At 42.3% G+C, this 27,985-nt stretch overlaps 1 protein-coding gene across 3 annotated transcripts in view; it reads left to right on the forward strand.

Moving 5' to 3' along the window:
• Window positions 1-27,985, forward strand: part of FOXN3 (forkhead box N3) — a 224,068-nt gene that overhangs the window by 99,634 nt on the left and 96,449 nt on the right. For all 3 annotated transcript variants that reach the window (XM_039333463.1, XM_039333464.1, XM_039333465.1), the window contains exon 4: window positions 24,160-24,224. In XM_039333463.1, coding sequence (XP_039189397.1) covers window positions 24,160-24,224 — 65 coding nt within the window. The remainder of the gene's footprint in view (window positions 1-24,159; window positions 24,225-27,985) is intronic.

Below are 27,985 nucleotides of genomic sequence, written 5' to 3' on the forward strand. Positions count from 1 at the left end.
GATGTGGGGGATGTGACTTGGGCAACCAGTTCCTATGTGATCCAGTTGGATTTTTCTCTCGTTGGCTGCTGATCAGGTTTCTTCTTCGCTGCAGATCCCGGTCTGCTCTGCTCTTGGGGGTAGGGAACTGGGCAGTTCGCTGCTCGATGTCCCTGCTGTCCACATTGGAAGCATTTGATTGGTGGGCCTGCAGGTGGCCTGGGCCTTTCAGCAGTTGTAGCCATTGGAGGTTTTGGGGGGGGGGAGTTGTCATCTGGGTTGCTCTGGTTTCGACTCAGTTTCAGGTGGGGGAGGCTTCTTATAGCGGGTGAGCTGAAGGTCTAGCTTCACCGCGGCCTGGTTACCATTCTTGCAGCTGATCAGGTACTGCTTGATAAATGCAGGCCTGAGAGAGGTAGTCGTCTAATCCCTCAATGGAGAGATGGATTAGGGATTGCTCAGGCAACCCCTGTATTCGACCTGCTATCTTGCAAAACTCTTGCACGTACTCCATGGCAGGCCTGCTGGCTTGTTTTATTTTGTGGATTTGTTCTCCTGCTTTGAGGCCAATGGATGAGTCCTCAAATCTTTCTCTCAACCCTAGGAGGAATGTTGCTGGGGTCATCTTCCCCTCTGCCTTTCCCAATGAAGGCAAACCATGGGACAGAGATTAAACTAGCTGGGAGTTCACCTAGTCTAGGGGTGTCAAACTGCTGGCCCACAGGCTGGGTGCATAATACGGAGGCTGCGCCCATCCCAGCTCTGGCAATGCAAAAAAAGTTGTGATACGTCGTGACATGTCATGTGACATGGCAGGTTGAAACACCCATGATCTAGTCAACACACCTGAAGGACTACAAGAAGGATTGGGTCTCTTCATCCTGTCACATCATTCCCAATGTCAACGCTGCTAACATCAAATGTTCTTGCTTTGACAACATATGGAGATGCAGCCATTTTTCTTCTTATGTTTTACTCTTAGAATTAGAGTTACAATTAGATGATACTGGGGGGGAGGAGGAATGTGCATGGGAGTTTAGTTAGACACAACAATATTTTAACTAGTGTGAGAATCAAGGTTTTTTGGAATAAGAGATGATAAGAAATGGCGGGTTGAAGAACTGGAGGGAAAGCCTGCATTTCAAACTATTTGGAAAATGTGATTTATGACAATTAATTAGAGGAGGGAATTGTGCTTGATACTATGTGCTTGGGAGGGGAATTCAGATTTTGGCTTTGCCTATGTACATGCCAATGCTAAGCTACTCGAATAAAGATTCTTTAAGGTAAACAATGCCTCGAAGTTCTTTGAAGAGTTTCATTTATCGGAACTATGTCACCCTCTTGTCTTAGAATAGTGGAGCATAAGTAAAAATAACAAGCTGTAAGAGCTTATGTACATGTTCCTGCTTCATCTAGTACACATCACTTTGAGAAGATGCCCATCAGACATTACTCTTATCTCAGTGCTTGACAATATAAGGAGCAATGGGGGACATCTGAGAAGGAATGAATGACATTATGGAGTAGCGCTTAACTTGTCACATGATACCCTTCAAGTCCTACTGTTTGACAACATCTGATCCATTAGGTCGAATAACAGAATGAAACCAGTACTCTCAGCCAAATCTAGTTGCCCTCTTTACTATCTTTAAAACTTTCTGGAGGTCATCCACTGAGAAAGGCTGACTTATCACAAATATGTGAAAGGGCAGAATTTTTTTTTAAACATATTTTATTGGTTTTTTAATCCTTAAGAAAAGGTATTCAGGACCCACCGTGGTGTTTGGGTAATCAAACATTTAAAAGTGAAAACATATATAAACAACTCAACTCAATACATTCACTGTCCTCTCTCTATTTCCCTCAAATAGCAAATAACGTTTAAAATATTCCATTTCTAATTTAAATTTCTGTTACTGCTAAACCTGTTTTAAAACTTTTATCAGTTTACAAATACCACAATCAAATTTAACTTTAAATCAACAAGTTATCAATTCAGGTATCCCTTCCAGATATATTCTAATTCTTAATCTCTCACATCCCTCATTTTATCACCAATCTCATTTATTTCTTCTTCCACTACACAATAGATATCCTAATTAAAATAACATATTAATCTACCCTACACATATATAATCCCACAACTGATCAATCTCTTTAAGATAACAAAATAATGTGAAATCTTAAATCATTTCAATTCATTAAACAAAATTCAAATTTCCTCCAATTGATTATCATGTCTTATCACATCTATGTTATCATACAAAAAGGTCATTTTACTAATTTAAAACACTCAGTTAATTATTGAAGCCATCCAAATCTAAAAAAATCAACATTTTTTCAATTCCAATAGATAATAATTTTCATCAAAATAAATCTATTATTCCAAAAGATACATTCTTAATCTATTTAAAATATCTATTCTAATAATCACCCATATATGTGTGTGTGTGTGTGTGTGTGTGTGTATATATATATATATATATATATATATATATATATATATATATATATATGTAGGTAGGTCTTTGATTGTTCGGGTTTTCTCCCGCGTAAAAGTGTCTTGGCGACGTTTCGACGAAGTCCCATTCGTCATCTTCAGGCTGGTGTTTTCAGCTTCATGCTTCGAGCAACAATGTGTGGTCTTAGCTGTTTCTTCCTTTTAACTGCCAGTGGGGGTATGAACTGATTAGGTGGGAGCTTGGCTGTGTTCTGATTGGGTGGAGGTGTGTTCTGATTGGTTAGAGGCTTGGCTGTGCTCTGATTGGCTGGGAGGTTGGCTGTGCTCTGATTGGCTGGGGGGGTTGGCTGTGCTCTGATTGGCTGGGGGAGTGTTCTGTTTGGTTGTGCTCAGGTTAGTCTGAGTTGCAGGGGGGGGTTAAGATTTTGGGCTGCCTTGCTATTTTTTGGCTTCGCGTTCGTGGTCGTGCTTCATCTTCATGGAGGGTGTCAGTTTGCTTCATGTATGGATTGGAGTGGTTTAAGGTGGCTACTGATAGGATAGGTAGTCCTTCAGTTGGATCCCACCTTCGTGCCCAAGGTCAACTCACTCTTTCATAGGACACAGGAAGTCATCTTGCCTAACTTTTGTCCTAATCCTTCCCATGACTTGGAGCAGCAGTGGCAGTGCGTTACATCAAACGCACGGAACCCTTTCGCAAATCTGAGGCCCTCTTTATTTCATTCCGTCCAGCTTCCCTGGGACAGAAGGTGTCCACTGGCACTATAGGCAGATGAATCAGGGCCTGTATAGCGGAGGCATACCGTTCTGCCTCCCTGCCGACTCCAAGTCACATCACAGCCCATTCCACTCGCAGTGCTGTGACATCTGCAGCATGGGCCACTCAGGCTTCCATCAAGATTTGCAGGGCTGCAACATGGTCTTCGCCCTCACCTTTTATACATCACTATAGGATTGACCGCTTCGCTTTAGCGGACACCTCCTTTGGTCAGAGGGTCCTCCAGCAGGTGGTCTCTGGGGACGTGGATCCGGCCTTATCTGTTTCCCACCCATCGGGACAGTGAGGCTTTGGTATGTCCCATTGGTGGATTCTCCATCTCTTGTACTGGATAAGGGGCGTTGTCTTACCTGAACACCTTTTCTCAGTACGGAGATGAAGAATCCACACCTTCCCTTAAGGTCAGTTAGGCCGGCATTAGGAGTTGAGAGCCAACACCTCGTCTAGTATCAGCCACTTTCGCCCTCGTCAAGACTGGATCTCCTAGCAAGAGGGGACGTGTCAAGTTTGGCTACTTGAGCAGGCAGACAGAGAAAACCCATTGGTGGATTCTCCATCTCCGTTCTGAGAAAAGGTGTTCAGGTAAGACAACACCCCTTCTCTTCAATCTGGAATATTGCAAATGGTCAATGTGCCAGAAGGCTCCATGCATAATAATTTATGCACATAGAGGTTTGTAGAAATTTTGCTTTATAAAGTTTACACCTTATTTATAGATTTAGGTAAAAAAATGTGATACCTTTGCATATGACCTATGCATATTCCATTTCTACGTTTTGCAAAAATATTAATTTGTTTACTTCTTTCTTTCCAATTTCATATGTGACTTACTTAACGTTTAGAGTAAAGTTTTCAACACAATTAGTTTTAATAAATGAGAGAGCAAAAATCAATTATCTCTTCAGATTGTGAAAGGAGAATTTATATTAATCTTATCAGGGGGTAGACTTTTTCCTGGAATAGAAATATGCTTGAAATTGGGATGAGGACTGAAAAAGAGTATTTTCAAAGAAAACTGAAATATGGCAAATGAAAGTTACATTCTCAGTGAATTATTTATAGTCATGTAATTAAATTGATTTAGAATTGCAGAGTTTGTAAATATAATGAATAAAGAAAATTTTCCTGAGGATATAGCTCAATCTGAGTTTTGATGCGCTTGTCCTTTGGACATAATTATATGTAAATAATTCAACTTTCTAGCAGTATTCAAACAGTACTGGCTTAGCAGTTTTTAATATAATTAGTTCTATTTTACCATTGAAAATTTATTTTAGACAGTTGTCTGATTATTGAGGACACTGATATTTTATAAAAAACTATTTTTATTATTAAAAGTGTGCACTACCTTTATATTATAAACATTCAGAGCTTACAATGATAGAAATTTTATTTATAAATGAAATGGAGATAATTGTTTATGATTGTCCTAGTGTCATGTAAAATGGGACTGGAGCGTATATGCAACCCTGATGTTCTCTTGTTCTTTGATCTGGCTGATATCTTCACACCTTGTTTTTACAATGATAGCAAAGGGAAAATTCACAAATAAAAAAAATTGTAAAAATTAAATTGAGGGTAGTGGAATCTAGTCATGGTAGTGGAAAGTAATATGTGTCATAGGTGTAGAAGAAATTTTCAGTAGTTTATTTAGGCAAAGCTTTATGAGGCATACTAGTAGTTGCGGGAAGAGAGGAGAAGTAGATTAGTCAAGATGCTTGCATGATGTGCAATGCAACCCCATTTTTTGGGTATTTTACTAGTCATCTGAAGAATTTCAAGGAACACAGAGAAAGTTGACCTCTTTTGCATTCATTATGGAAAGGTCACTGCTGCTTAATGAATTACTGCATTACCTTTGTAATTAGTGTCGTTTGTCTTGGAAAAAGCTAATACAGTGCCTTGCCTTGAATTTAGTAAGGAAATAGACTTTTAACATTCTCAGCAGGCTGACAGCAGGACTGAGTGTTAGAATAAATAAATCTAAATCTCTTAGTAGATGAAGACTGGACATTCTTCCCTTCTAGTGAAATACATGTTATATTTCATTTGGCCTTTATCTCTAAAGCTTGCAGAATTTCAAATTGCAGATACTTGCCTAGGAATTCTAGAAGTTGGACTCTAGAACCTGGAAGGCAAATATTGATTTTAAAAATTACTAGTATGAAAAATAGTCTTCTCATTTCATTTCCAGCTCTACATCAGAACTGGTTTCTGTATGTGTATGTATATGTCATTTTAGCACAGAATTTTTCAGTTTTGAGAATGGACCCCAGATTTTATACATGAAGTCCTCAACTTACAACAATTTGATTAGTGACTTATGACTGTTTTTCACACTTAGGTCTGCTACAGCGTCTTCATGGTCATGTGATCAAAAATTGGGCACTTGGCAACTAGCATGCATTTATGATAGTTGCACTCTCCCAGGGTCATGTGATCACCATTTGTAACTTTCCCAGCTGGCTTCTGACAAGCAAAGTCAACAGGAAAAGCCAGATTTGCTTAATGACTGTATAATTCAGTAAACTGGAGTGATTCACTTAACAATTGTGGCAAAAAAGTCATAAAATAGGGCAAAACTCACTTAGGAATGGAAATTTTGAATTTACTTATAAGTTTAGGACTACCTGTAAAACAAATTTACAACAGATCAGTAGATCTACACTAAGACAAAATATGAGTATGAAACCACTTTGGTTTTGGATAGAAACTGGTGCTTATTTATATATTTATAAAGTCTATGTGCTGTATTTCTAAACTGTAATTTTTTAAAAAATAGAAGTTGCGTAAAATTAATAATAAATAATAATGGTCTATAACTTCTGCTTAAGGAGAAGATATTTCCAATTAACAGTGCTAAATATACAGCTTAGGGGATTCCAATAAGTGTATCACTCAGATTTTCTGTTCTTAATTTCAATTTCATTTTCAGCATATTTCACATTCAGTAGGTCTTTCATTCACCTGATAGTAGAAGATATGAATTGGCTATAATAATATCATGTGAAATAAATATTTCAAAAATATTTCAAAAATAAGATATATATGCCAGTTTTCTAACTTGTAAAGCAAAAAGGAATAAAATAATTATATTCACATCTAACAGTTTTTAATCCCTAGGTAAGAAGGTTTTTCAGCTGCAAGAGCCAGGTTTGCTTTAGTAACTCACCCAGTCATTATAGTACAATCTGTAAATTTGTTGAATAAAGTGAGAAACATTAAAATTAAACAGGAACTTCAATGAATATATTCCACATACAGGTACTTCTCAACTTACGACCATAGTTGGGAGTTGAAGTCTTGGTCACTGAGCGAAGCAGTCATTAAATTAGACATCATGTGACTGCTTTACTCAATGATTGTAGTCCCGGCACTCCTGGTTTTTGTTAAATGATCTTGCAGGTTGTTAAGCGGACAAAATCTCAAGTAAGGAGGGCGGAGTGCTTCAGGGTGAGGGAAGCTCTGGGAGGCTCAGCACAGGATGTGCTTCAGTATATCCACAAAGCTCTATCCACCACAGAAGCCTCACTGCCAGCCAGTCCACCAGCACAAATAAAACACTCCACTTGTCATTGCTTTCCTGCTGCTGTCAGGATTTTCAGCAGGATTTTCAGCCCTCAAGTGGAAGGCAATATCTCAGCACTCTTTCTGACCTTTCCTACCCTGGCTTCCTCATCGACTTTCTGAGTAATCATCAGAGAGGATGACAAATGATGATCTCAGTACCCTTGGCAACCCATCATAAATGCAACTGGGTTGCCAAGCATCCAGATTGCAGTCACATGACCATGGAGGCGCTGCATTAGACACCAGTCACAAATCCCTTTATTTAGTGCCATTGTTAACTTTGAAAGTTCGCTGAATGAATGATAAGAAATCAGGCACTACCTTAAGGTTAAAATATTGCTGCAAAAATACTGACAGTATTTGAAGAGAAATATTATTCTCTTCTGTGAAAAGCACATAAGACTATTCACATAACTCTGCAAATTTTCCATTAAATAAATAAATAGTACATTCTTCTCTCTCTTCAGTTGATATATCTGATGCCTATCTACACACAGTGTTTATATAGAATTGCTGCTTGATTCATAGGTAGTAAGCTGAAGTAGGACTGTTTTAACACATAAGCCAGCCCACATCAATTTAGAAAAGTTTGCTAACTGCATCCCTTGCTGAAAAGGAATGATTTGGTCATTCATGCCTTAGGGCCCTGGTGGCGAACCTATGGCACACTTGCCACAGGTGGCACGCAGAGCCCTCTCTGTGGGCACGCGCACCGTCGCCCCAGTCCTAAGCCTTCAGCTGGGTTTTATAAAACCTTTTCGCTTTAGGCCTACGCTGCCGTGTGCAAAAAAAAAAAAAAGGTTCTATCAATATCAATTTCAACTTTTTGTGGGAAAAAAAAGATTTCGCAAAGTTGGAATTGATTGATTGAACTTTTTAGTCCCACCCAGTCTGCTGTTACCACCACACCCACCCAATTGGCCACACTCACCTGGCACCTGACGATGCATAAGTGGGTTTTGGGTTGTAGTTTAGGCACTCGATCTCTAAAAGGTTTGCCATCACTGCCTTAGGACATTCAGGTTAGAATGCTCTGTATGGACTTGGTTTTTGAAGAGTATTTTGAAATTACAGCTGTTTTTTTTTTAGAATAGTTGGCTAGTCTTATGTCTTCCAGATATGTTGGACATGTACATAGCTAACAAATAGCTTCTATCCAATAATGCATGAGCATGTAATTTGTTTCTGAAATTGCATATGACCCTCTAAGGTATCTCACAACATTTTTGGAGAAAAATTGGAATGCCATCTTTTCTCCTGAAATAAACAATCTTTTAAAAATCATCCTAGTCAGTTCTCCAGCACTGGAGATGGAGAATCCACCAATGGGTTTAGACTGTGTTCCTGCCCAATCAGATCAAGTCAGCCAAAGTTGCAATGCCTGTCCTGGCCTAGGGTGTCTCAGTCTCGACTTGATCTTGCCCAGGACAGACGTGCAAGTTGGCTTATAGGCAGGTACACTTCCCATTGGTGGATTTTCCTTTTTTCCACAGTCTTCTAAGCAGCATTATTTTCAACCTGACTGTTCTCCAGAATAATCTTATCCTCACCTTCACAACAAGAGCTTCAAGCTGAGGGGAGCTGTCTCCCCTTTGCAAGGAGGCTTACCTTCCCTTTCTCCAGCATGATGACTGAAAAATCCACCAATGGGTTATTTCAGTCCTCCTGCCCAATCAGACTAAGTTGTCAAGTTGTCACATCCCTCTTTGTCTCTTTGACCGGGACCTCCCAGTTTCATCTTAGTCTTTCGCCTATGAGGACATGATAACTTGACTCTCTTCATTGAATAGCAGGTCAGACTAGATATTGTTAAAGCATTGGTGGATTCTTCCTGGAGAATAGGAGAATTATAGTTGGGTTAGTCCTTCTCTGGGAGGTTTGGCCAATTTTTTGCTTCCCTTTTCCTTTTCCCTTTCCTTGGGAGCAGGGTTGTATTCCTCTCCTTGCTGGGGGGGTGGCGGATGCTTTTTTGCTGAGTTAATTCCCAGTTTGCTGAGTTAATTCCCAGGTTAACGGAAGAGCAGAAATGGGGGGTGCTCCTTTCATTTCAGTAAATAAAGGGTCTGAATTAGTCAATCCCCTTTGGAACAGCGGACGCGTTCTTTGTGGCGGATGCCATTTTGAGGCCACATGGATTCTTCTCTGACTGGGCCCGGTCAGAGCTTTTCACCAACGGCCGCCATTTTGGGTTCGCTGAACTATTTTCTTATTTGATGCAATTTGGGCTATCATCCACCTCTGTTTGCAGCACGGTGTGTAATTTTGGAGAGAAAGCTTGTTACTTGAAATTCCTTTCTTTCGGCTGCTGCTAAAAAGAACGAAGCTTCGCTCCACAGCGACAAACGGAATTACTGATTAGTGGATTGAAAAATCGGATTTCTTTACCTTTTTGCCTTTTCTGGACTTGGAATATTCAGACTGGTTCAGGGATTCGTTTCCTCTCCGTTCCCGCTCCCCCCCGGCAGAGGTAGTATTCCTCCCTCTGAATTCAGGGCGTCCGCCATTTGGCAACCTACTATTCCCATTGGAAAATGCCCAGGGCAGGCAGGGACATCATTTTGGGTTTGATTGCATACTGTTACTTCACAACTATTACTGATATTTCTTTACCTTCATATCTTTTCACCCTAATTTGCAATTAAGATTCAGTTTCAGGATCTACTATCCACTTGCAATCATCAGATCAGTAATTTGGTGGAATTATTGCTAAAGCAGAGGTTCAGCAGGCCCTGCTCGCCATACCTTGTCTGAGTTCTGCCACTCTGCATCTAGTGGTTGCCTCCAGGATCCTGACCATTGCCACTATTGTGAGACACGTGTGATTTTGTCACCATTCTGACCTCAGGCCTGGTATACGGTTGCCCTGTGCCTTGGTGATGAGCACTTAAGAGCGCCCAGCATGAGGCCAGGTTTGCCAGTGGACCGGCTCACACTTTTCCACGTGCAGTCAGTCCCTCTTCGGGAGAGCTCCTGACGTCTCTTGCAGAGCAAGTCAGTACCAGAGTCTCGTCTGGGGTGCATTTCGATCAACATGGCAGAACCCACTGAGCCACAGCCTTTGGACACAGACAACACCACTGTCCAAGCAGAGCCGGTTTCTGAGGCGCCTATAGGTAAGGCCAAAGCAAAATCTAAATACGGCAGAAAGGCTGGCAAGACAAGCAATAGGCAGGCCGACCGAACACATAGGGCCCTGGAGAAGCAGTTCTCCCGGGGCCAACGCTTGTCAGCAGAACAGGGTCATACTCCTTCTGGTTCCATACCACCTGAGACGGGAGCACATTTGCCGTCCACATCGAGGGCTTGGTCACTTGTGAGCGCAATTCAGCAGGTCTCCACTCAGATCTTTGGTCAGGTGGGTCCACCCATGTTTGGGGAAAACCTTGATCTGCCCGGCCCATCATCTGCACCCACTGCTACATTCACATCAATGGCTGCGGAGTTGCGGCCTTCGCTAGAGCTATCTTTTTCAGACCAACTCCAAGCGTGGATATTGCAGGCAGTAATCCAGGCCGTGGCATCATCAGGTATCCACCAAGTGTCACCAGTTCCGGGGCCTTCTTCTGCACAAACTTCCTTTTCGCGACTCCCATTGGAACCTTCAGATATGGTTTCCCTGTCCCATTCTCCTGAATCCGGGTCTTCCAATGTCTCAGATTATGACGCAGGTGGGGACCGCTGGTCTGATTGTGAGGAACCTGCACATGAATCTAAGCCCATGGCAGAGTTATTCAATGCAGTGCTCTTTCCCTCCTTGCTGCACAGGGCCTGTGCAGCGAGCAAACTCACCTCCGTTACAACTCCAACCCCACAGTCTTCCTCAGATCAGGACTCTAATCCTCTGTTCGCCGAACCAGTAGATAAGCACCTCCATATTCCATGTCCCCCAATATTTCTGAAGAATATTCAGGGACAATGGGAATCTCCGGTTGCTCAACCTTCTCAGGGAGCGTCTGAGCGCAAGACTGTGGGCATGGCAAAGAATTTGACTGACCTTTTGGAGGTGCCTAAGGTGGATGAATCTCTAGCTCCACTGTTCTCTGCAGCCAGCCTTCTGGCGGATGTTTCAGATGCCCTTAAGATGGAGGGTAAAAAAATCTGAACTTGCTTTCCGCAAAGTTCATCTGGCATCCACATGGGCAGCAAAGGCTGCAACTTCCATCTCCTTTTTTGCCAGAATATCCATTACTGGCTTAGACAATTACAGGATAGGATCCCACTGGAAGAGGTCAGGATCCATTAGGATCTGACTAAATTTATAGCCACGTCTGAGTATATGGCAGATGTCTCCCTGTACTCGGCCAAACACTCAGCCCGGGCAATGCTTCCGGCGTAGTCATCCGGAGGCTACTCTGGCTTAAGAACTGGAGGGCTGAGAGCAAGCACAAGTGGCGTGCGGCCATTGCCCCCTTCATGGGCGGCCGACTGTTTGGGGAGGCATTAACTCCATATCTCAATGAAAATAAACAAAAACAGAAGGTCATTTCTCACTTGGCTAGGAAATCCAACAGGCGTTTCCTCCATTACAGTCACCGTCAGTCCTTTCGGACTGGAACCACGTCAGAACAGGGACAATCTTACAGGCCCCCTACTCTGAAGGCAGAGCGCCCCTTTGATAGAGCGGGTTATAGGGACAGATCCCGGTACCAATCCCAGAACAAACCTTCCTTTTGTGGCAGAGGGGGTCGCCCCTTCCGCCGCTCCAAGTGACTCAGGGGGGACTCCCCCCATTGGCGACAGGCTTACTCTTTTTATCCGCCAATGGGAAAGCACAACCATGGACTCCTGGGTTCTGCACACCATAAGGGAAGGTCTGTCCGTGGAGTTCAGATCTACTCCAATAGATCACTTTGTCTCTTGCCCAGCCATAAGAAATCTCATAAAAAGAGGGCTCATGGAAGATGCCATTCGACATCTTCTGGGTATCAAAGCCATAGAGGAGGTCCCCTTGACATAGCAGGGATTGGGGTATTACTCCATCCTATTTGTGGTTCCAAAATCCTCAGGAGGATGGAGGGCAATCATCGACCTCAAGGGGCTGAACCTCCACCTACAATACGGAGGTTCAAGATGCAGACGTTACATTCCATCCTAAACAGTATCAGGAGAGGAGATCTATTAACATCAATAGATCTCAAAGAGGCATATTTACACATCCCTATCCATCTGGCACATCGCAAGTATCTACGGTTTTGCTTTCTCAGCCGCCATTTTCAGTACAGGCTCTTCCATTCGGCCTCTCCTCCGCCCCCAGGGTCTTCACCAAGATACTGGCAGTGCTGGCAGCTCATTTGAGGTTTGTTCTGGTGCGCGTCCAGTGTTATCTGGACGACATTCTGATCCAATCGCTGTCAGCAACAACCGTCCAGTTGTATTTGAAACTCACAATCAGGACCCTACAGACCCACGGGTTCTTAATAAATTTCAAAAAGAATCAGACGACCCCTTCAACTTGCCTGTTACACCTGGGGGCAGTCATAGACACGGACACTTGTCACGTGTATCTGTTGGAGGAGCGGCGCAGGAGCATCAGGGACCTGGCACTCAGGCTATGCAGGAACAAGACAGTTTCATTGGTTCTCCTTTCCCAGTTGCTGGGAAAGTTGATATCCTGCATAGCAATAGTGCCATGGGCCCAACTACATGCTCGGGCTCTCCAGTGGTTTCTGTTCCCATATCAGAGACAACACAACAGCTCCTCCAACCAGTTGGTGCGCGTCCCTCGTCAGGTGTGTCTCTCGACTGGTGGGCTTCATCGGCCATTCATAAGGGGACTCTATTCAAAGAGCCCAGTCGCGTCTATGTGACCACGGACGCAAGTCTCTTTGGTTGGGGAGCTCACCTCCAAAACCGGATGGCTCAGGGTCAGTGGTCACGGACAGACCTGGGACACAGCATAAATTGGTTGGAGTTCAGAGCAATCCACCTAGCTCTCAAACATTTCCACACAGTAGTAAGGGGGCAACATGTGCTGGTCCTGACAGACAACATGGTGGCAAAAGCTCACGTGAATCGGCAGTGGGGTACCCGGTCAAAGTCCCTCATGACAGAGGCTTGCGCATTGTGCTCCTGGACAGAGAAACGCCTGCTCTCCATCAAGGCAGAGCACATTTCGGGAGAGGCGAATCGGCAGGCAGACTTCCTCAGCAGGTCAATAGTGGACCATTCGGAGTGGAAGTTACACCCGGATGTCTTCAGGGAGATCTCGGACAGGTTTGGTCGTCCGATCGTGGACCTGTTCGCCTTGCCGGAGAACACCCAGCTTCCCAGATTTTTCTCTTAGTTCCCCTCGCGGGGAGTGGAGGGGGCAGATGCCCTATGCAACCAATGGCCGCGGGGCTTCTTGCATGCTTTCCCCCCATTGCCTCTGTTGCCAGCACTTATCAGAAAGGTCCTGGAGGAGCAGGCAGAAGTAATATTTGTGGCTCCTCATTGGCCCCGAAGAACATAGTTTGCAGACCTGCTGAGCCTCTCCATCTTCGCCCCGTGGAGGATTCCAGATAAGCGCATTCGATGGACGCAGGGGGACCTTCAACATCCAGATCCCCAATGGCTTCAGTTGACCGCCTGGCACTTGAACACCACACCCTGACTCGGGAGTCTTATTCGTCAGGGGTGATTGATATGATTCAAGCGGCCAGGAGACCGGCGACTAATCGTATTTACAACCATACGTGGAAGAACTTCTGTCGTTGGTGAGACAGAAATCACGTGAGTCTGTCACAGGTAAACATTCCCAAGGTGTTAGAATACTTGCTGGAGGGCGTCAACAAGGGGTTGTCGTCCAGCACTATCCGTAGACAGCTAGCAGCCCTTTCCACGGTACTTTCTTGGGATTCTTCAGAGTCTTTGTCTAGACACCCGACCATCCGGGCTTTCCTCAAGGAAGTCACTAACAGTAGATCCCCTGTGATTCATAGGTATTCCTCTTGGGATCTACTCCGGGTTCTCTAAGCAATAACCTCTTCTCCTTTTAAACCACTTAGAACATGTTCCTTGCTTTACCTGTCACTTAAGGTTTCATTCCTGATAGCTATTACTTCTGCCAGACGTATATCAGAATTGGCTGCCTTATCGATCAGGAAGGATCTGTGCATGTTTCACGAGGACAGGGTGGTTCTTAGATTAGATCCCTCATTTATTCCAAAAATAAATAGAGTGTTCCACAGGGCACAAGAGGTTATTCTTCCGGACATCTGTCCTCACCTGTCACATGACTTGGAACGGCAATGACACACGCTAGACGTCAGGAGACCCTTGCACTGTTGTATCAAGCGCACGGCGCCTTTCCGTAAGTCAGAAGCCCTGTTCGTATCCTTTCAGCCTTCTTTGATGGTCCAAAAAGTGTCAGTTTCCACCATATGTAGGTGGATCAGGGCCTGTATCGCAGCCGCCTACATATCTCTTGTCCTTCCTATTCCTAGTCATGTGACGGCTCACTCCACCCGCAGTGCTGCCACAACTGCGGCGTGGGCAACTCAAGCGTCTATTGAGGACGTTTGAAAGGTGGTGACATGTCCTCGCCTTCCCCCTTTATTAGGCATTACCATTTGGACAAGTTTGCTTCGGCTGAGGCTGCCTTCAGTAGATGTATTTTACAGCAGGTAATGACACCATCATGTTCACAGGCCCCAACTGATTCCCACCCATAGGAGCTTTGGTACGTCCCATTGGTGGATTCTTCAGTCATCATGCTGGAGAAGGAGCATTGGCTTACCTGAACGCCTGTTCTCAGCATGATTATGAAGAATCCACGCCCTCCCTTCTGGTGGTTAGTTAGGTAAGGGTTGGGGGCCTGTTTCCTTTCTTGTTTTTTTCTGGATACCTGCTTGAGAGTCATCACGTCAAACTGTTGTCATTGGCTATGCCGTCAATGAAACTGGGAGGTCCCGGTCAAAGAGGGGCATGACAACTTGACAACTTAGTCTGATTGGGCAGGAGGACTGAAATAACCCATTGGTGGAGTCTCCATCATCATGCTGAGAACAAGCGTTCAGGTAAGCCAACGCTCCTTTTCAGGCAGCACTGGGATCAGTGCTGCAGTTCATCTCCTTCTTAGTCTTCGAGGCTCGCTTTTCAGCTTTCCCTTCCTTTGAAGACTGGGGCTGGAGCTCTAGCTGCGAAACATGCGCGTGAGCCCAAAAAACCAGCCATTTGAGGCCAGCGCGTGTTCGGGCAGCCATTTCTGCTGCTTTCACCATAATTTGAAGCCTTTTACCTACCGGAGCCTGTGGCTGCAGCTCCAAAGCCGAATGCGCACGCAGGCTGAAAACAGCTCTTTGAAGTTAGCACGCGTTCGGAAAGGGCCGCTTCTTCCATTCCATCCCTCTGCCTTCAATTTACAGCCTCTCCTCCTGTCAGTGACTGCGGCTGCAGTCTTAACGGCCAGATGCACGCGCAAGCCGAAAACGGCCGTTTGAGGCTAGCGCGTGTCCAAAAAGTTAGACAGTTTTTTTGACGAAATCAGAGGATTCCAAGGGGAGAACGGGGGAGACAACGCAACTAGCCTCCCTCGTTAACAGACCCCCGATCGTAACTCCCTCATGCGGCTGCCATCTTGTGGCCTACACAAAGCCTAATTTATCTTAGCGGCCGCCATTTTGAAGACTGCACAAGCTGCCTTATCTCAGCGGCCACCATTTTGGGGGCTGTGTGGCCTTCGTTCTTGTGTGCCTGGGACACTCACGGAGGGGGGAGGGGGATTTCTCCTCATTCCACGACTGACCTCCTCACCTTCACAGGGCCGGATTCTCATCTCCCCTGCCTTTTTCTTCCCTCTCTCTCCCAGTCACATAAGGGAACCAGCACAGCTGCCATTTTGGAAAGCACCTAGGCTGCATCCACTGAGGCCTACAGGCCCACTAACCACCCCAGCAGGCTGTAAACAGAGCTTACTTTCTACTCAGTTGACTCTTCAAGCATCATCTAGGCCTCAGGCCCTGGCTTTGGTGTCTCCATACCTGGTCACCTAGAGGCAGGCAGTGCCTACTGTGACATCGCAAAGGGGACTTCGCCGTCCTGCAGGCCCATGCGCCACATACGCTGTGTTGCCACTCTTCACATAGCTGGTTGGCAACATAACGCGGCTGCCCACACGTCCGGTCAGTCAGATAGCATCGGCCTGGTGACCAGGGGGGCAGAGCGACCATCACATCCCCTGCTCTTGAGTTCCTCCCTCCCGCTTACGCGGTATCAGGATACCAGGGGTACCCTGTTGTGCACCTGAGTTTATCTACAAGAATGGAGGATACTGTGGCTTCCACAAAGGATGTCTTACGTACTTCATCAGCCCCAAAACAGCACAAATCATCCAATCAGGAGGCCACAGACAAAATTTCAGCCAAAGCCAAGGCCAGATCGGCGACAAAGACCCCCAAAAGGGCAGAAAAGCAGGCCAGCAGGAGACACCAGGCTTTAGAGAAAGAGTTCTCTAAAACACAAAAGCAAGCCAGGATTGAGGCTAAACAAGCCAAAGCTCTCCTTTTTGATTTGCCCCTGGGTCCCTCCACCTCTTCCCAGGGAGTCTGGTCAACAGGGGAACTTCTCTCCTGTTCCTGGTGACCCAGTTGGCACAAATCCCATTTCTCAGCCTCTCGCACCACGGACCCAACACTCGGCCCCTGAAGCCACCTTCACCCCCACGGCAGCTGGACTCAGGACAGCCGAACCGGTCTTCTTTCCCATGGAAGACCACCTGCAGACATTGATCACACAGGCGGTAGAGCACGCTCTTGAGGCTAGGTCACAAACACCTAGGCCAGACTCAGTCATTTCCTTCCCGATTCATCAGTCAGCTATCATGGCTTACCACGCGCCTTCTTCCCCTTCTCAGTCCTCTTATACCGAGGCCTAATCCCCTCGTGAGTACGATGCTTAACTGAAGGCTCCTTGGTCAGATGAGGAACTTTCCCCAGAAACACCATTGTTTAGCGGTCTGTTTAACCCTTCCTTTTTTGTTCCCCTGCTCCGCAAGGCCAGCTCCACTGCTCATATCGGGCCCGGTCGCTCAACACCTGCAGCGACAACAACATCAGATTCAGAAGGGGGTCCAGTCTTCACTGAACCGGTAACGACCCAACAACATATATCTTGTCTGCCCATGTTTCTAAACGCAGTCCGGAAACAGTGGACCTGCCCAGGCACCTTTCACCTCCCCAGTGGTAACAAGAAAAGGCTCTTCAACGTTGCCCAAGATCTGACTGATGCCCTGGAGGTTCCCACGGTGGACGAGCCCTTAGGTCCCCTGGTATCCCCCACTGCCATTTCTGGCAATATATCTGAAGCCCCAAAGGCAGAAGATCGCAGATGGGAACTCACGTTCCACAGAACCCACCAAGCTGCAGCGTGAGCTATTAGAGCAACCACCTCTGCATCCTTTTTCACTAGGTCCTCCTCTGGCTCCGACAGCTTCAAGCCAGGATTCCTCCAGAGGATATCCGACACATCAGGACCTGAGCAAGCTGGTGGAGGCCGTGGAATATGCTTCTGATGCCACATTGCATGCCGCCAGATTTTCCTCCAGGGCCATGGCATTTAACATTACGCACGCCGTATGTTTTGGTTAAAGCACTGGCATGCTGATGCCAAATCCAAATGGCACTTATCAGCAGCCCCTTATCAAGGAGGAAATCTGTTCTGGTAGGCTCTTGAACCATACCTTACAGAAAATGAGAACAAGCGTAAGGTCCTTAACCATCTCATTAAGCGCTCCCACAAACGGGCCAACCCTTACACACGGAGACAGTCCTTTCGGGCAGGAGCCAGGTCCAGCTATTCCCATCCCAACTGCCCCTTTCCTGTCAGACAGGACAGACAGACTGGTTTCTAGACCCAGGCAATAATTTCAGGGCAAACGGCCCTTTTTTCGGGAGCGGCCGCCCATTTTGCTGGTCCAAGTGACTCTCGTGTGGCTCCTCCCATCGGGGGCAGACTTTCTCTCTTTGCCCACCAGTGGGAGGCCACCACCACAGATGCCTGGGTCCTGAATACCGTTCGTCACGAACTGTCCCTGGAGTTCATCTCCAACCCTCCGAATCGTTTCATTTCGTGTCCTCAATTAAGAAATCCCACAAAGAAAAAAACTAATGCTAACTAAGGCTACTCCAGAGTCACAGGTTCTCAGTAAATTTTTCCAAGAGCCATATGGTTCCCACAAACAGGCTACTACACATTGGGGCCATCATAGACACGGTGGAATGCCAGGTCTATCTCTCCCAGGAATGTCAGGACAGTATACAGGAGTTAATTCTCCAAATACACAGAAGTCAAACAGTGACATTGGCCAGCCTCTCCCAATTGTTAGGGAAAATGGTTTCAGTCATATCAATCGTACCTTGGGCCAGGCTTCACTCCAAGAACCTCCAGTGGTTCCTGCTCCCCTTCCAGAGGCTGAACACCAGTTCCTCCAATCGAAGGGTGAGGGTCCCTCTTCACGTCTCGTGCGCCTTCAGGTGGTGGCTCTCATCGGCCATGCTTAGAGGATCCTCCTTCAAGGAACCCGATCAGCTCACCCTTACGACCGATGCCAGCCTGTTCGGCTGGGGAGCGCACCTTTGGTCACAGTGGTCCAAGGCCGATGGTCCTGCTCCGACCTTCGCCACAATATCAACTGGCTGGAGCTCAGGGCCATACACCCGGCACTCCGGCACCTCTGCAGCATGGTAGCGAAGCATCATGTATTGGTCCTCACAGACAATGTTGCGGCAAAGGCCCATTTGAACCAGCAAGGGGGAACCCAATCCTGTGCACTCTTGACAGAGGCCCTTCTGGTGGGCTCCTGGGCAGAAACCAACCTTGCCTCCATCAAGGCCGACCACATATCAGGGCAGGCAAACACACAGGCAGACTTCCTGAGCATGTCGACAGTGGACCATTCGGAATGGCATCTGCATCCGACTATCTTCAGGGAGATCTCCGACTGCTTCAGATTACCAATAATAGACCTCTTTGCCTCCCCGATGAACACTCACCGAGATTCTTCTCCTGTTTCCCATCCCTAGGGGCAGAACGGATGGATGCTCTTCGGAGTCCGTGGCCGGAGGGACTGCTCTCCGCCTTTCTCCCTCTTCTTCCAGTGGTCATCCACAAGCTCCTTCAGGAGAGGGCGGAGATCTTTCTAGCGGCCCCCTACTGGCCACGGAGACCATGGATCGCCAACCTCGTGAACCTTTCCATAGCGACCCCATGGAGGATTCCCCTGGACTGGGTCTCGCTCAGCCAGGGGACCCTCCATCCAGATCCCCAATGGCTCCAGTTAGCTGTCTGGCACTTGAGCTCAGGGTCTTATCCCAGGAGTCCTGCTCGCCAGGCATCATTACCATGATCCAGGCCTCCCGTCGGCCCTCTACCAACCGTATGTATGAGGCCACGTGGAGGAATTTCTGTTCGTGGTGCACGAAAAATCACCTATCCATATCTGACTTAGCAATTCCAAAAATATTAGACTATCTTCTGGATGGTCTGGAGAGGGACTTGGCTCCGAACATGTTAAATAGACAAGTTGCTGCTCTCTCCACTCTACTTACCTGTGACACTGCAGTATCGCTTGGTCAACATCCATTGATTTGCTTGTTCATCAAGGGTGCCACAAACACCAAGCCCCCTGTAGTGCATAGGTACCCCTCTTGGGAACTGCCGTGGGTTCTTCGGGCTCTCACCAAACCACCCTTTGAGCCTCTCAGGACGTGCGATCTGCGATTCTTATTACACAAGGTCACCTTCCTGGTGGCAATTACATCTGTGCGACGGATATTGGAATTAGCGACACTTTCCACCAGGGATGACTTATGCATCTTTTACCGGGACCGAGTGGTCCTTCATCTAGACTCTATCTTTCTCTCTAAGGTCAATTCTCTATTCCACAAGGCTCAGGAAATCGTGCTTCCAGATTTCTGTCCTAATCCATCACATGCTCTGGAACGGCAATGGCACCTTCTGGATGTTCGCAGAGCACTCCGTTACTACATCTCACGCACAGCTGTCTTCCACAATTCTGAAGCCCTCTTCGTTTCTTTCCATCCTTCTTCCAAGGGTCAGAAGGTATCCTCCTCCACGATTGGCAGGTGGATTTGGGCGTGTATTGCAGGGGCGTGCCAGTCTGAGTCATTGCCAGTTCCACTACGTGTCACAGTCCACTCAACCCGTAGTGCGGCTACTTCTGCGGCTTGGGCCACTCCCGCATCAAATCGACATTTGTAGAGTGGCCATGTGGTCTTCACTATCTCCCTTTATACGTCATTACAAGATAGACAGGTTTGTCTCGGCGGAGGCCTCCTTTGGCAGGAGAGTTTATTAAAATAGTAACAATTCATTCTAAACTAAATTTGCTTAAGTCTTTTAAATGTTTTTGACATCAAGCATCTCCTTTAATCTATCCCACTGAAAATATAGATTTTGTTCCTTCCCTAAATGTCCTGGTATAAGAACAGTAAAATTATCAACGCTGCTAATATTGAATATTCTTGCTTTGACAAAATATGCAGAACTGTTTGGTACTTTTAGAGTTAATTCAGATGAGAATGAGGGAGGAGAGAAAAGCCCACGAAAGGGAACGGAAGTGAATCTTTGCCCTCCAGGTTAATTGGAAGATGTGAATCATGACCCCAAAATAGGGGAGGGGAAATGCCTGGAATGTTATGTGCAAAGGAAGGGAAATTCAGATCTTGGCATTCACCATGCCGTGCTGACACTCTTTTACACTAATAAAGGCTTTTTAGGTTAAACCATGCCTGAAAGTTCTTTGAAGTGTTTCATTAGTCAGACACATGACAAAAATATTAAAATACAATTTTAATTAGTCTAGTTACTTTTCTATTTCTTCTATGCTTTGACTTGTAAAGAATGCTACTAGCTGTTGCTAGGAAACAGCTAATTGTGATATTAACTGCCAACAGTTGTCAGGAGGTATAGTAATAGTAGTAAAGTTGGAAGGGACCTTGGAGGTCATCTAGTCCAACCCCCTGCTCAGGCAGGAAACCCTACACCATTTCGGACAAATGGCTGTCCAGTCTCTTCTTAAAAACTTCCAGTGTTGGAGCATTTACTGCTTCTGGAGGCAGGCTGTTCCACTGATTAATTGTTCTAACTGTCAGGAAGTTTCTCCTTAGTTCTAGGTTGCTTCTCTCCTTGATTAGTTTCCACCCGTTGCTTCTTGTCCTGCCTTCAGGTGCTTTGGAAAATAGCTTAATTGCCTCTTCTTTATGGCAGCCCCTGAGATATTGGAATACTGCTATCATGTCCCCACTTGTCCTTCTCTTCGTTAAACTAGACATACCCAATTCTAGCAACCGTTCCTTATATGTTTTAGCCTCCAGTCCCCTAATCATCTTTGTTGCTCTTCTCTGTACTCTTTCTAGAGTCTCAACATCTTTTTTGCATCGTGGTGACCAAAACTGGATGCAGTATTCCAAGTGTGGCCTTACCAAGGCATTGAAGAGTGGTATTAATACTTCACGTGATCTTGATTCTATCCCTCTGTTAATGCAGCCTAGCACTGTGTTGGCCTTTTTGGCAGCTGCAGCACACTGCTGGCTCATATTTAGGTGATTGTCTACTAGGACTCCGAGGTCCCTCTCACAGTTACTACTATTGAGCATGGTGCCACCTATGCTGTACTTGTGCATTTGGTTTTTCTTGCCTAAATGTAGAACCTTGCTTTTTTCACCATTGAATTTCATTTTGTTAGTTAGTGCCCAGTGTTCAAGTCTGTCCAGATCCTTCTGTATCTTAAGCCTGTCTTCTGGAGTGTTGGCTATTCTTGCCAGCTTGGTGTCGTCTGCAAATTTGATGAGTTCCCCATCTATCCCTACTCCAAATTGTAGTAAATTCTTTTCTCTTGTTAATAAAAATTACTGAAGTGATTGCCATATATAAATATTCCATTTTAATTAAAAATTATAATGCTGTAATATAGTTTGGCTTGCTATTAGACTTTTTAAAAAATTCTGCTAAAGAGCTTTCTCTTGGCTTAAATATTAGCAACTTTTATTACATTGTGTTGAGGACTATCTTTTGGTATGCATAATGATTAATCATGCATACATATATATAAAATACTGGAATAATAGCATATATCACATGTGGTTATATAGTTTCTCATTGCCAACTGCCAACTTGATAATGAACAATCAGTTCCACCCATATTTGAATGGTTTTGATATGGTAAATGCTCTTCCCAGAAATAATAACAGCCGTGTAAATACATAGGAAGGACTTTTACAAACAGGGTGTGTGTGTAGCTGGCAGTTTTTCTTTCTGTCACTCACGTCATTTGAGAAGATCTTCCAGTTTCTGTGACAGATTTTCAAGGAATAAAACAGGGAAATAAAGGATAGTAATAAACACTCTTAAGATGTTTTTCACTGTTTGGGTCTTTAGCCGAAAAAGCTGTTGGATAGTATGACAGCAGTATCGTAAAACTATTATTGACAAATGAAGTAGAGGCTATCATTTACTTCCGGTTTCTGGCAAAAAATGCTCATGATGGCCATGACTTATAACTGTAATTTTGGACTCAATTACAATCATAAATGGATGTCTCTCTGTATAAGGAATATTGGTGAGAAGGGATCTGTAGAGTTAAGCAATACCTATTTTTGTATATATTTTAGTGAACATAATGTTTGGAAGTAGCACGTGAGAATGGATTTTGCCCACATATTAACATTAAGTATATTTTCATATGATCTGTATACTAAATTTTACTTGTATACATATTTTGAACTGAGATATTGTTTCCTCAAAACTTATCATTTGAAGAAATTTAAAAATGTTAAAAACAAAAGTTCAGATAATTTAATAAGTGTTACTTAAATGTTGGGATAAATATTTGTGGAATTAGAAGAAGGAGGCTTGCCATATTTTTTTTGCTTTGCACTTTAAATATAAATATTAGGATTCAAATATTTGAACATTGTTGAAGTAATTGAGAGCCTGTTTCTATCTGTCAGTAATTTCATAACATGTTTGGGGTACTGTTCTTTATGAGGTCTGATGCATATCTGCTTGAGACCCTGAAAAATCACAGCTAATCAGGATTAATCTTGCATAGATCATTTTTAGGAAATACTGCTTTATATTGTACTAGTAATAATGTTCATTACTAGTCTAAAGTTGCCAACTAGTGAAGTTGGCAAATCAGTTTTTCTGTAAGACAATGATGCTTGTATGATAGCTTCTGTTAATTCATTCTAGTACAGCAGAGCAAAAATGTGGTACATCTTATTTGTTTAAAGCTTAAATATCTTCAAATCAGTCAAGCTATGAAAATAGCTGGTTGGTAATTCCATGTATTTATTAAAACATACGGTACATATTTCATTGTTCGACTTCATACATATAGTCTTTTGAAAATCTGACACTCAGTTGCAAAACTTTGGTGTAAGTATGTGTTTTCTGGCTACTGCGTTTTTGCAAATACAGCAGCATTGTGTGATAAAATAACTGTAGGGTGCCACATAGATGGGACCTCTAATACAGTTTAAAAGCCTATTATTTTTCCCCCTGAGTGCTCTTTGTGCTCATTCCAAATCAGATTGTGAGCAAATTGTTGCCTTAATTTGATTTGGAGGCCCTAATGCAGATTTTACTGTGGAAGTAGGCAAGTTCCTAAGTTATATGTGATTTAACACCTATGCAATTTTATTTATTTTTTTATTGTGGCTTTATTCTATCTATCTATAATTTTCAGACCAAGAATGTTCCAAAATCTAGATTTATGGTAAAAATATACTTCTTTCCCCAAATGTTCTTATTCTGGTTTCTGATATCATGTATCTATCAAAGACGTTTCTTGTTCTGCTATCCATAAGTCTTTATATGATTTATATATATGATTTGACAATACACACAGAAATGATTAGCTTATTTATAGTTTACTTGTACTGGACACTTGCATTTAATAGTGTATTAATATTCTACATGTGTTTAAATTTCATGAAGGTTAGAACAGCTTATCTGCTGTTTTTAATAGTAGAGGTTTCCTAGACTAAAATAAAATAGTATCTAGTTCAGGGCCATATCCAAGCTTATATAGTTCTTTTTAAAATTGTTTCAAAGCATATGAGAATGTAAAATAGTGTTTTAAAATTAAATTTAATGCATGCTTTACTATTCATGGTTTTTAAAGAAATAATACATAGGTTAAACATTTTGTTTTTAGTTTCCCTTTCTTAAATGTGTGTAGGTTCTTTTTTCTTTTGCAAATTGAATATGATTGATAAATATTTTTTATAAAGAGATAATTCTGCTATTCAAAAGATAAATGTTATTTTCTTAAAACTGCTATCCAAATTTACAAAAATGTATAAAATGTATGATTAGACAATTTGCAAATAACCAAATATAAATGTTTCCCCTTTTTAAACTTTAGCACATCCAGTCCACCCATTTGGCCAGGAAGCACTTTTATCAAGAGAAATGGAGCTCTTCTGCAAGGTAGGTCAAAGATTCTTTGTTACAATAGTTGTCATAACTTTCACATCGTTTCAGGAGAAAAGCTTATTTTAGCGCTTTTATCCTCTTCCAGTATCTACATTCATATGTAGTATACTCATGAGCTCAATTTGTTTTAACCTGAAATACTTCAGTATACTATGAATACATCTCTTTTCCTCCCTCCATGGTTCACACAGCATGATACCTTTCAACTTGTGTTGATGAATATGATAGTTTTGCTTCTGCATGTATCAGTGGAAAAATACTTCCAGCCGTAGTCGTGTGGTAGCTGTATCCCAGAAGGCGATGTACAGTCGTTGATATGTAAGACACAGTCACTTTTTTATTACAGGTAGTCCTCGACTTACAACAGTTCACTTAGTGACCGTTCGAAGTAACAGCGGCACTGAAAAAAGTGATTTGTGACCATTTTTCACACTTATGACCATTGTAGCATCACCATAGTCACATGATTTACATTTGGATGTTTGATAACTAACTCATATTTATGATGGTTGCAGTCTCCCAGAGTCATGTGATTCCCTTTTGCAAATTTCTGACAAACTAAGTCAACCAGATTCACTTAATAGCCGTGTTACTAATTTAAGAACTGCAGTCATTCACTTAACACATGTGGTGAGAAAAGGCATAAAATGGGGCAAAACTCACTTATTTCTCACTTAACATAAATTTTGGGCTCAATTGTCATATGTTGAGGACTATCTGTATAACTATGAGTATATTTCTCCAGTTCAGTACTGGAGGCAAGAATAGTTGTTCAGTAGTTAAGGAATAGCTTGCAAGGTATGATTGTTCTCTTTATATTTGTTGGTTTTCATTTTTCCTTTTGAATGATATTGATTAATTATTATGGAGCTAAACTTGGAAATTAGATCGGATAGAATATGAAAGAGTTTTAATTTTTTTATTGTTGCATGCCAGATTTGAATCTTTGAGGGTGATCGAAATAATCTTATTTGAATTTAATTGTCAGTGATGGAAATTGATATTCTGTGTAATTTGAATGCCTTATTGAAGAGGAACTTTATTGATCTTTTGATAATCCTTGGGGAGATAGTAAGTATCCAGAATGTCTCATTCAGCTGCTACTGCTTCATTCATGTTCAGAACATAGAGTAAAGCTAATTTTCTACAGCCTTAAATATATTTTTAATTTCTGCTTTAATCATGTTGGTTAAAACTTGTGTCACTGTGTCATTTTTAAAGGCTTGTATCTTTAGAATACATCATAATAACCATATTAGATGACTGAATGGATATCAAATTAAAAATTGGTATCTAATCTACCACTTACCTATATAGTGCTCAGAAGAGGAATAAAATATACCAAGTATTTTCTTATTATTGTTACTATTTTTAATATATAATGAACAAATACTGTTATTAGTTGAAGAGATATTAAGAATTCTACTCTTTAGGTCGTGGCAGAGAAAGACATCTTCTATTTGAAACTTTTCAGATTTACTAGGACTGCAATCCTCTACATGTTTATTAGGAAATATATTAATTTTATCCAGAAATTTAGATATGATTATGATTTATGTGTGTATATTGTTCATGTGTTCTTGCATTATCATTCATGTTTTTCATCTAGAATTTCTACTTTAAAGAGGCATAAACTATTAGTGATGTATTCCTTACCCAATATAATTATGATCTCAATATATAGAAAATAGTTCTAGGAAAAAATGAAAGAATGTCATAGAATAGCAAAATAGAAAAGTAAATAAAATAGTATTATTGGTTTTGCCTATTTCTGATTCTTTTGTAGGACATAGACTTCTGGGAATATCGAACAGCATAGAAAAAACTCATAGGTGAAAAAAAGAGAAAAAGCTAATATATGTACAGTGGGGCAAAAAAGTATTTAGTCAGCCACTAATTGTGCAAGTTCTCCCACTGAAAAAGATGAGAGAGGCCTGTAATTGTCATCATAGGTAGACCTCAACTATGAGAGACAAAATGAGAAAACAAATCCAGACAATCATATTGTCTGATTTGGAAAGAATTTATTTGCAAATTATGGTGGAAAATAAGTATGTGGTCAATATCAAAAGTTCATCTCAATACTTTTTTGCCTCACTGTATATATGGAGAGAGAGAGAGAGAGAGAGAGAGAGAGAGAGAGAGAGAGAGAGAGAGAGAGAGAGAATTTAATTAAAGAATTTAATAAAAATGTTTAATTAAATCTTTTAGAACATGGCATTTTAATAAGCTAGAATTTTAAATTCAGCAATGGAGTTATTCTTATTAGTAAACATTAATAGAAGTACCTTTGATACATTTCTTCCTTATGTACCTTTATTTTAATAGTAAAGTGTTATTGTCTGACCATTGCAAGATTAATCCATGAATGGTTCATGTCAATAGTTGTACAAGTAAGAAACAATGCAATTACTTTGCAATAACTCAGACTCTTTTACAAATTACTGTTAATACAGTTTTTATTTGAGCAACTGACTATATTTAGATGCAAATTTAAAGCTATATTTTTGTATCATGAAAAATTATATCAGTGCAAAAAATGAACAAAACATAAAAACTATTGACCCATTGACCCTAAATCAGTTTACCTCAGTTGACTACATGCATTTATTTCATTATGTTTTACCCAGGTTGATTGTAACTAGAGGGATAATGTGCTAGAATATTCAGAATCTCAGTAATGCTTTTAGAATAGAAATGTAATAAAGTTTCTATGTTGATTACCAACATAGCTACCAACGGATATGAGGATTTTGATTAGCAAACAGGTTGTAACACATAATATATAACATTGTCATCATAACCATCAAATGACAATATATTTATTCGACTGGTTCCGTCTTAAATTGGTTTTGACTGCTCCAAATAATCTATAGCTTCACTATTTTGATTGTAATAACTTCACTGTATATGCAATTAGCTTTTTATGACCTTGTGCAATTATTATATGTCAAAGTATTAATAAATGTTCTTGGTTACAGTGTATCTTAAAACCTTTGGTTCTATAATTCTCATGTGTAATTGAAACTTTTCAACAAAATTCTTTGGGTGTATAACTGGTTGCTTTCTAGCTTTCCCCCTCCCCCCATCCAACACATAGAAATATCTTTCACTCCTATTTTTTTTTTATTTAATTTTTTTCAAAAATTTTACAAATAAACATCCACCCCCCCCCCTCCCAAACCACCCCACCCTCCCCCCCCCTGACTTCCCAGAACTGAATATAGGATTATTGAACAAATTTTAAAAAATAACGTATACAATTTATAAGATAATTAATAATAATAATAAAAATCATAATAATAATATATATAATAATAATATACGTAACATAAACTTTAAAGTAAATAATATATATAAAAAAAAGGGAAGAAGAAAAAAGGGAAAGAGAAAAGAGAGAGAGAAAGAAAAAAGAAAGAGATAGGCGAAAAATAAAACATATATAGAAAAGTATATAAATAATAATACAGAAGAAGAAAGAAAGAAAGAAGAAAAAAAAACAATCATTACAAATTATAAAAAGGCTAAATAATATTTTTCCATATCCAAATTATGTTGCATAAAATTTATCCGTTTTTCCCATACCGCAAAAAATTTCTCTTGAGATTGCTCCTTTAAAAAAGCCGAAATCTTTGCCATTTCTGCCAAATACGAAACTTTATAAAACCACTCTTGTAAATTAGGCAAGGATTCCTTCTTCCAATATTGTCCTATTAACAGCCTAGCGGCTGTAATCAAATTTAGCATCAATATAA

Source organism: Crotalus tigris, unplaced genomic scaffold (genome assembly GCF_016545835.1).
Source record: "Crotalus tigris isolate CLP2741 ecotype Arizona unplaced genomic scaffold, ASM1654583v1 scf7180000024506.1728113, whole genome shotgun sequence".
Taxonomy (NCBI): domain Eukaryota; kingdom Metazoa; phylum Chordata; class Lepidosauria; order Squamata; family Viperidae; genus Crotalus; species Crotalus tigris.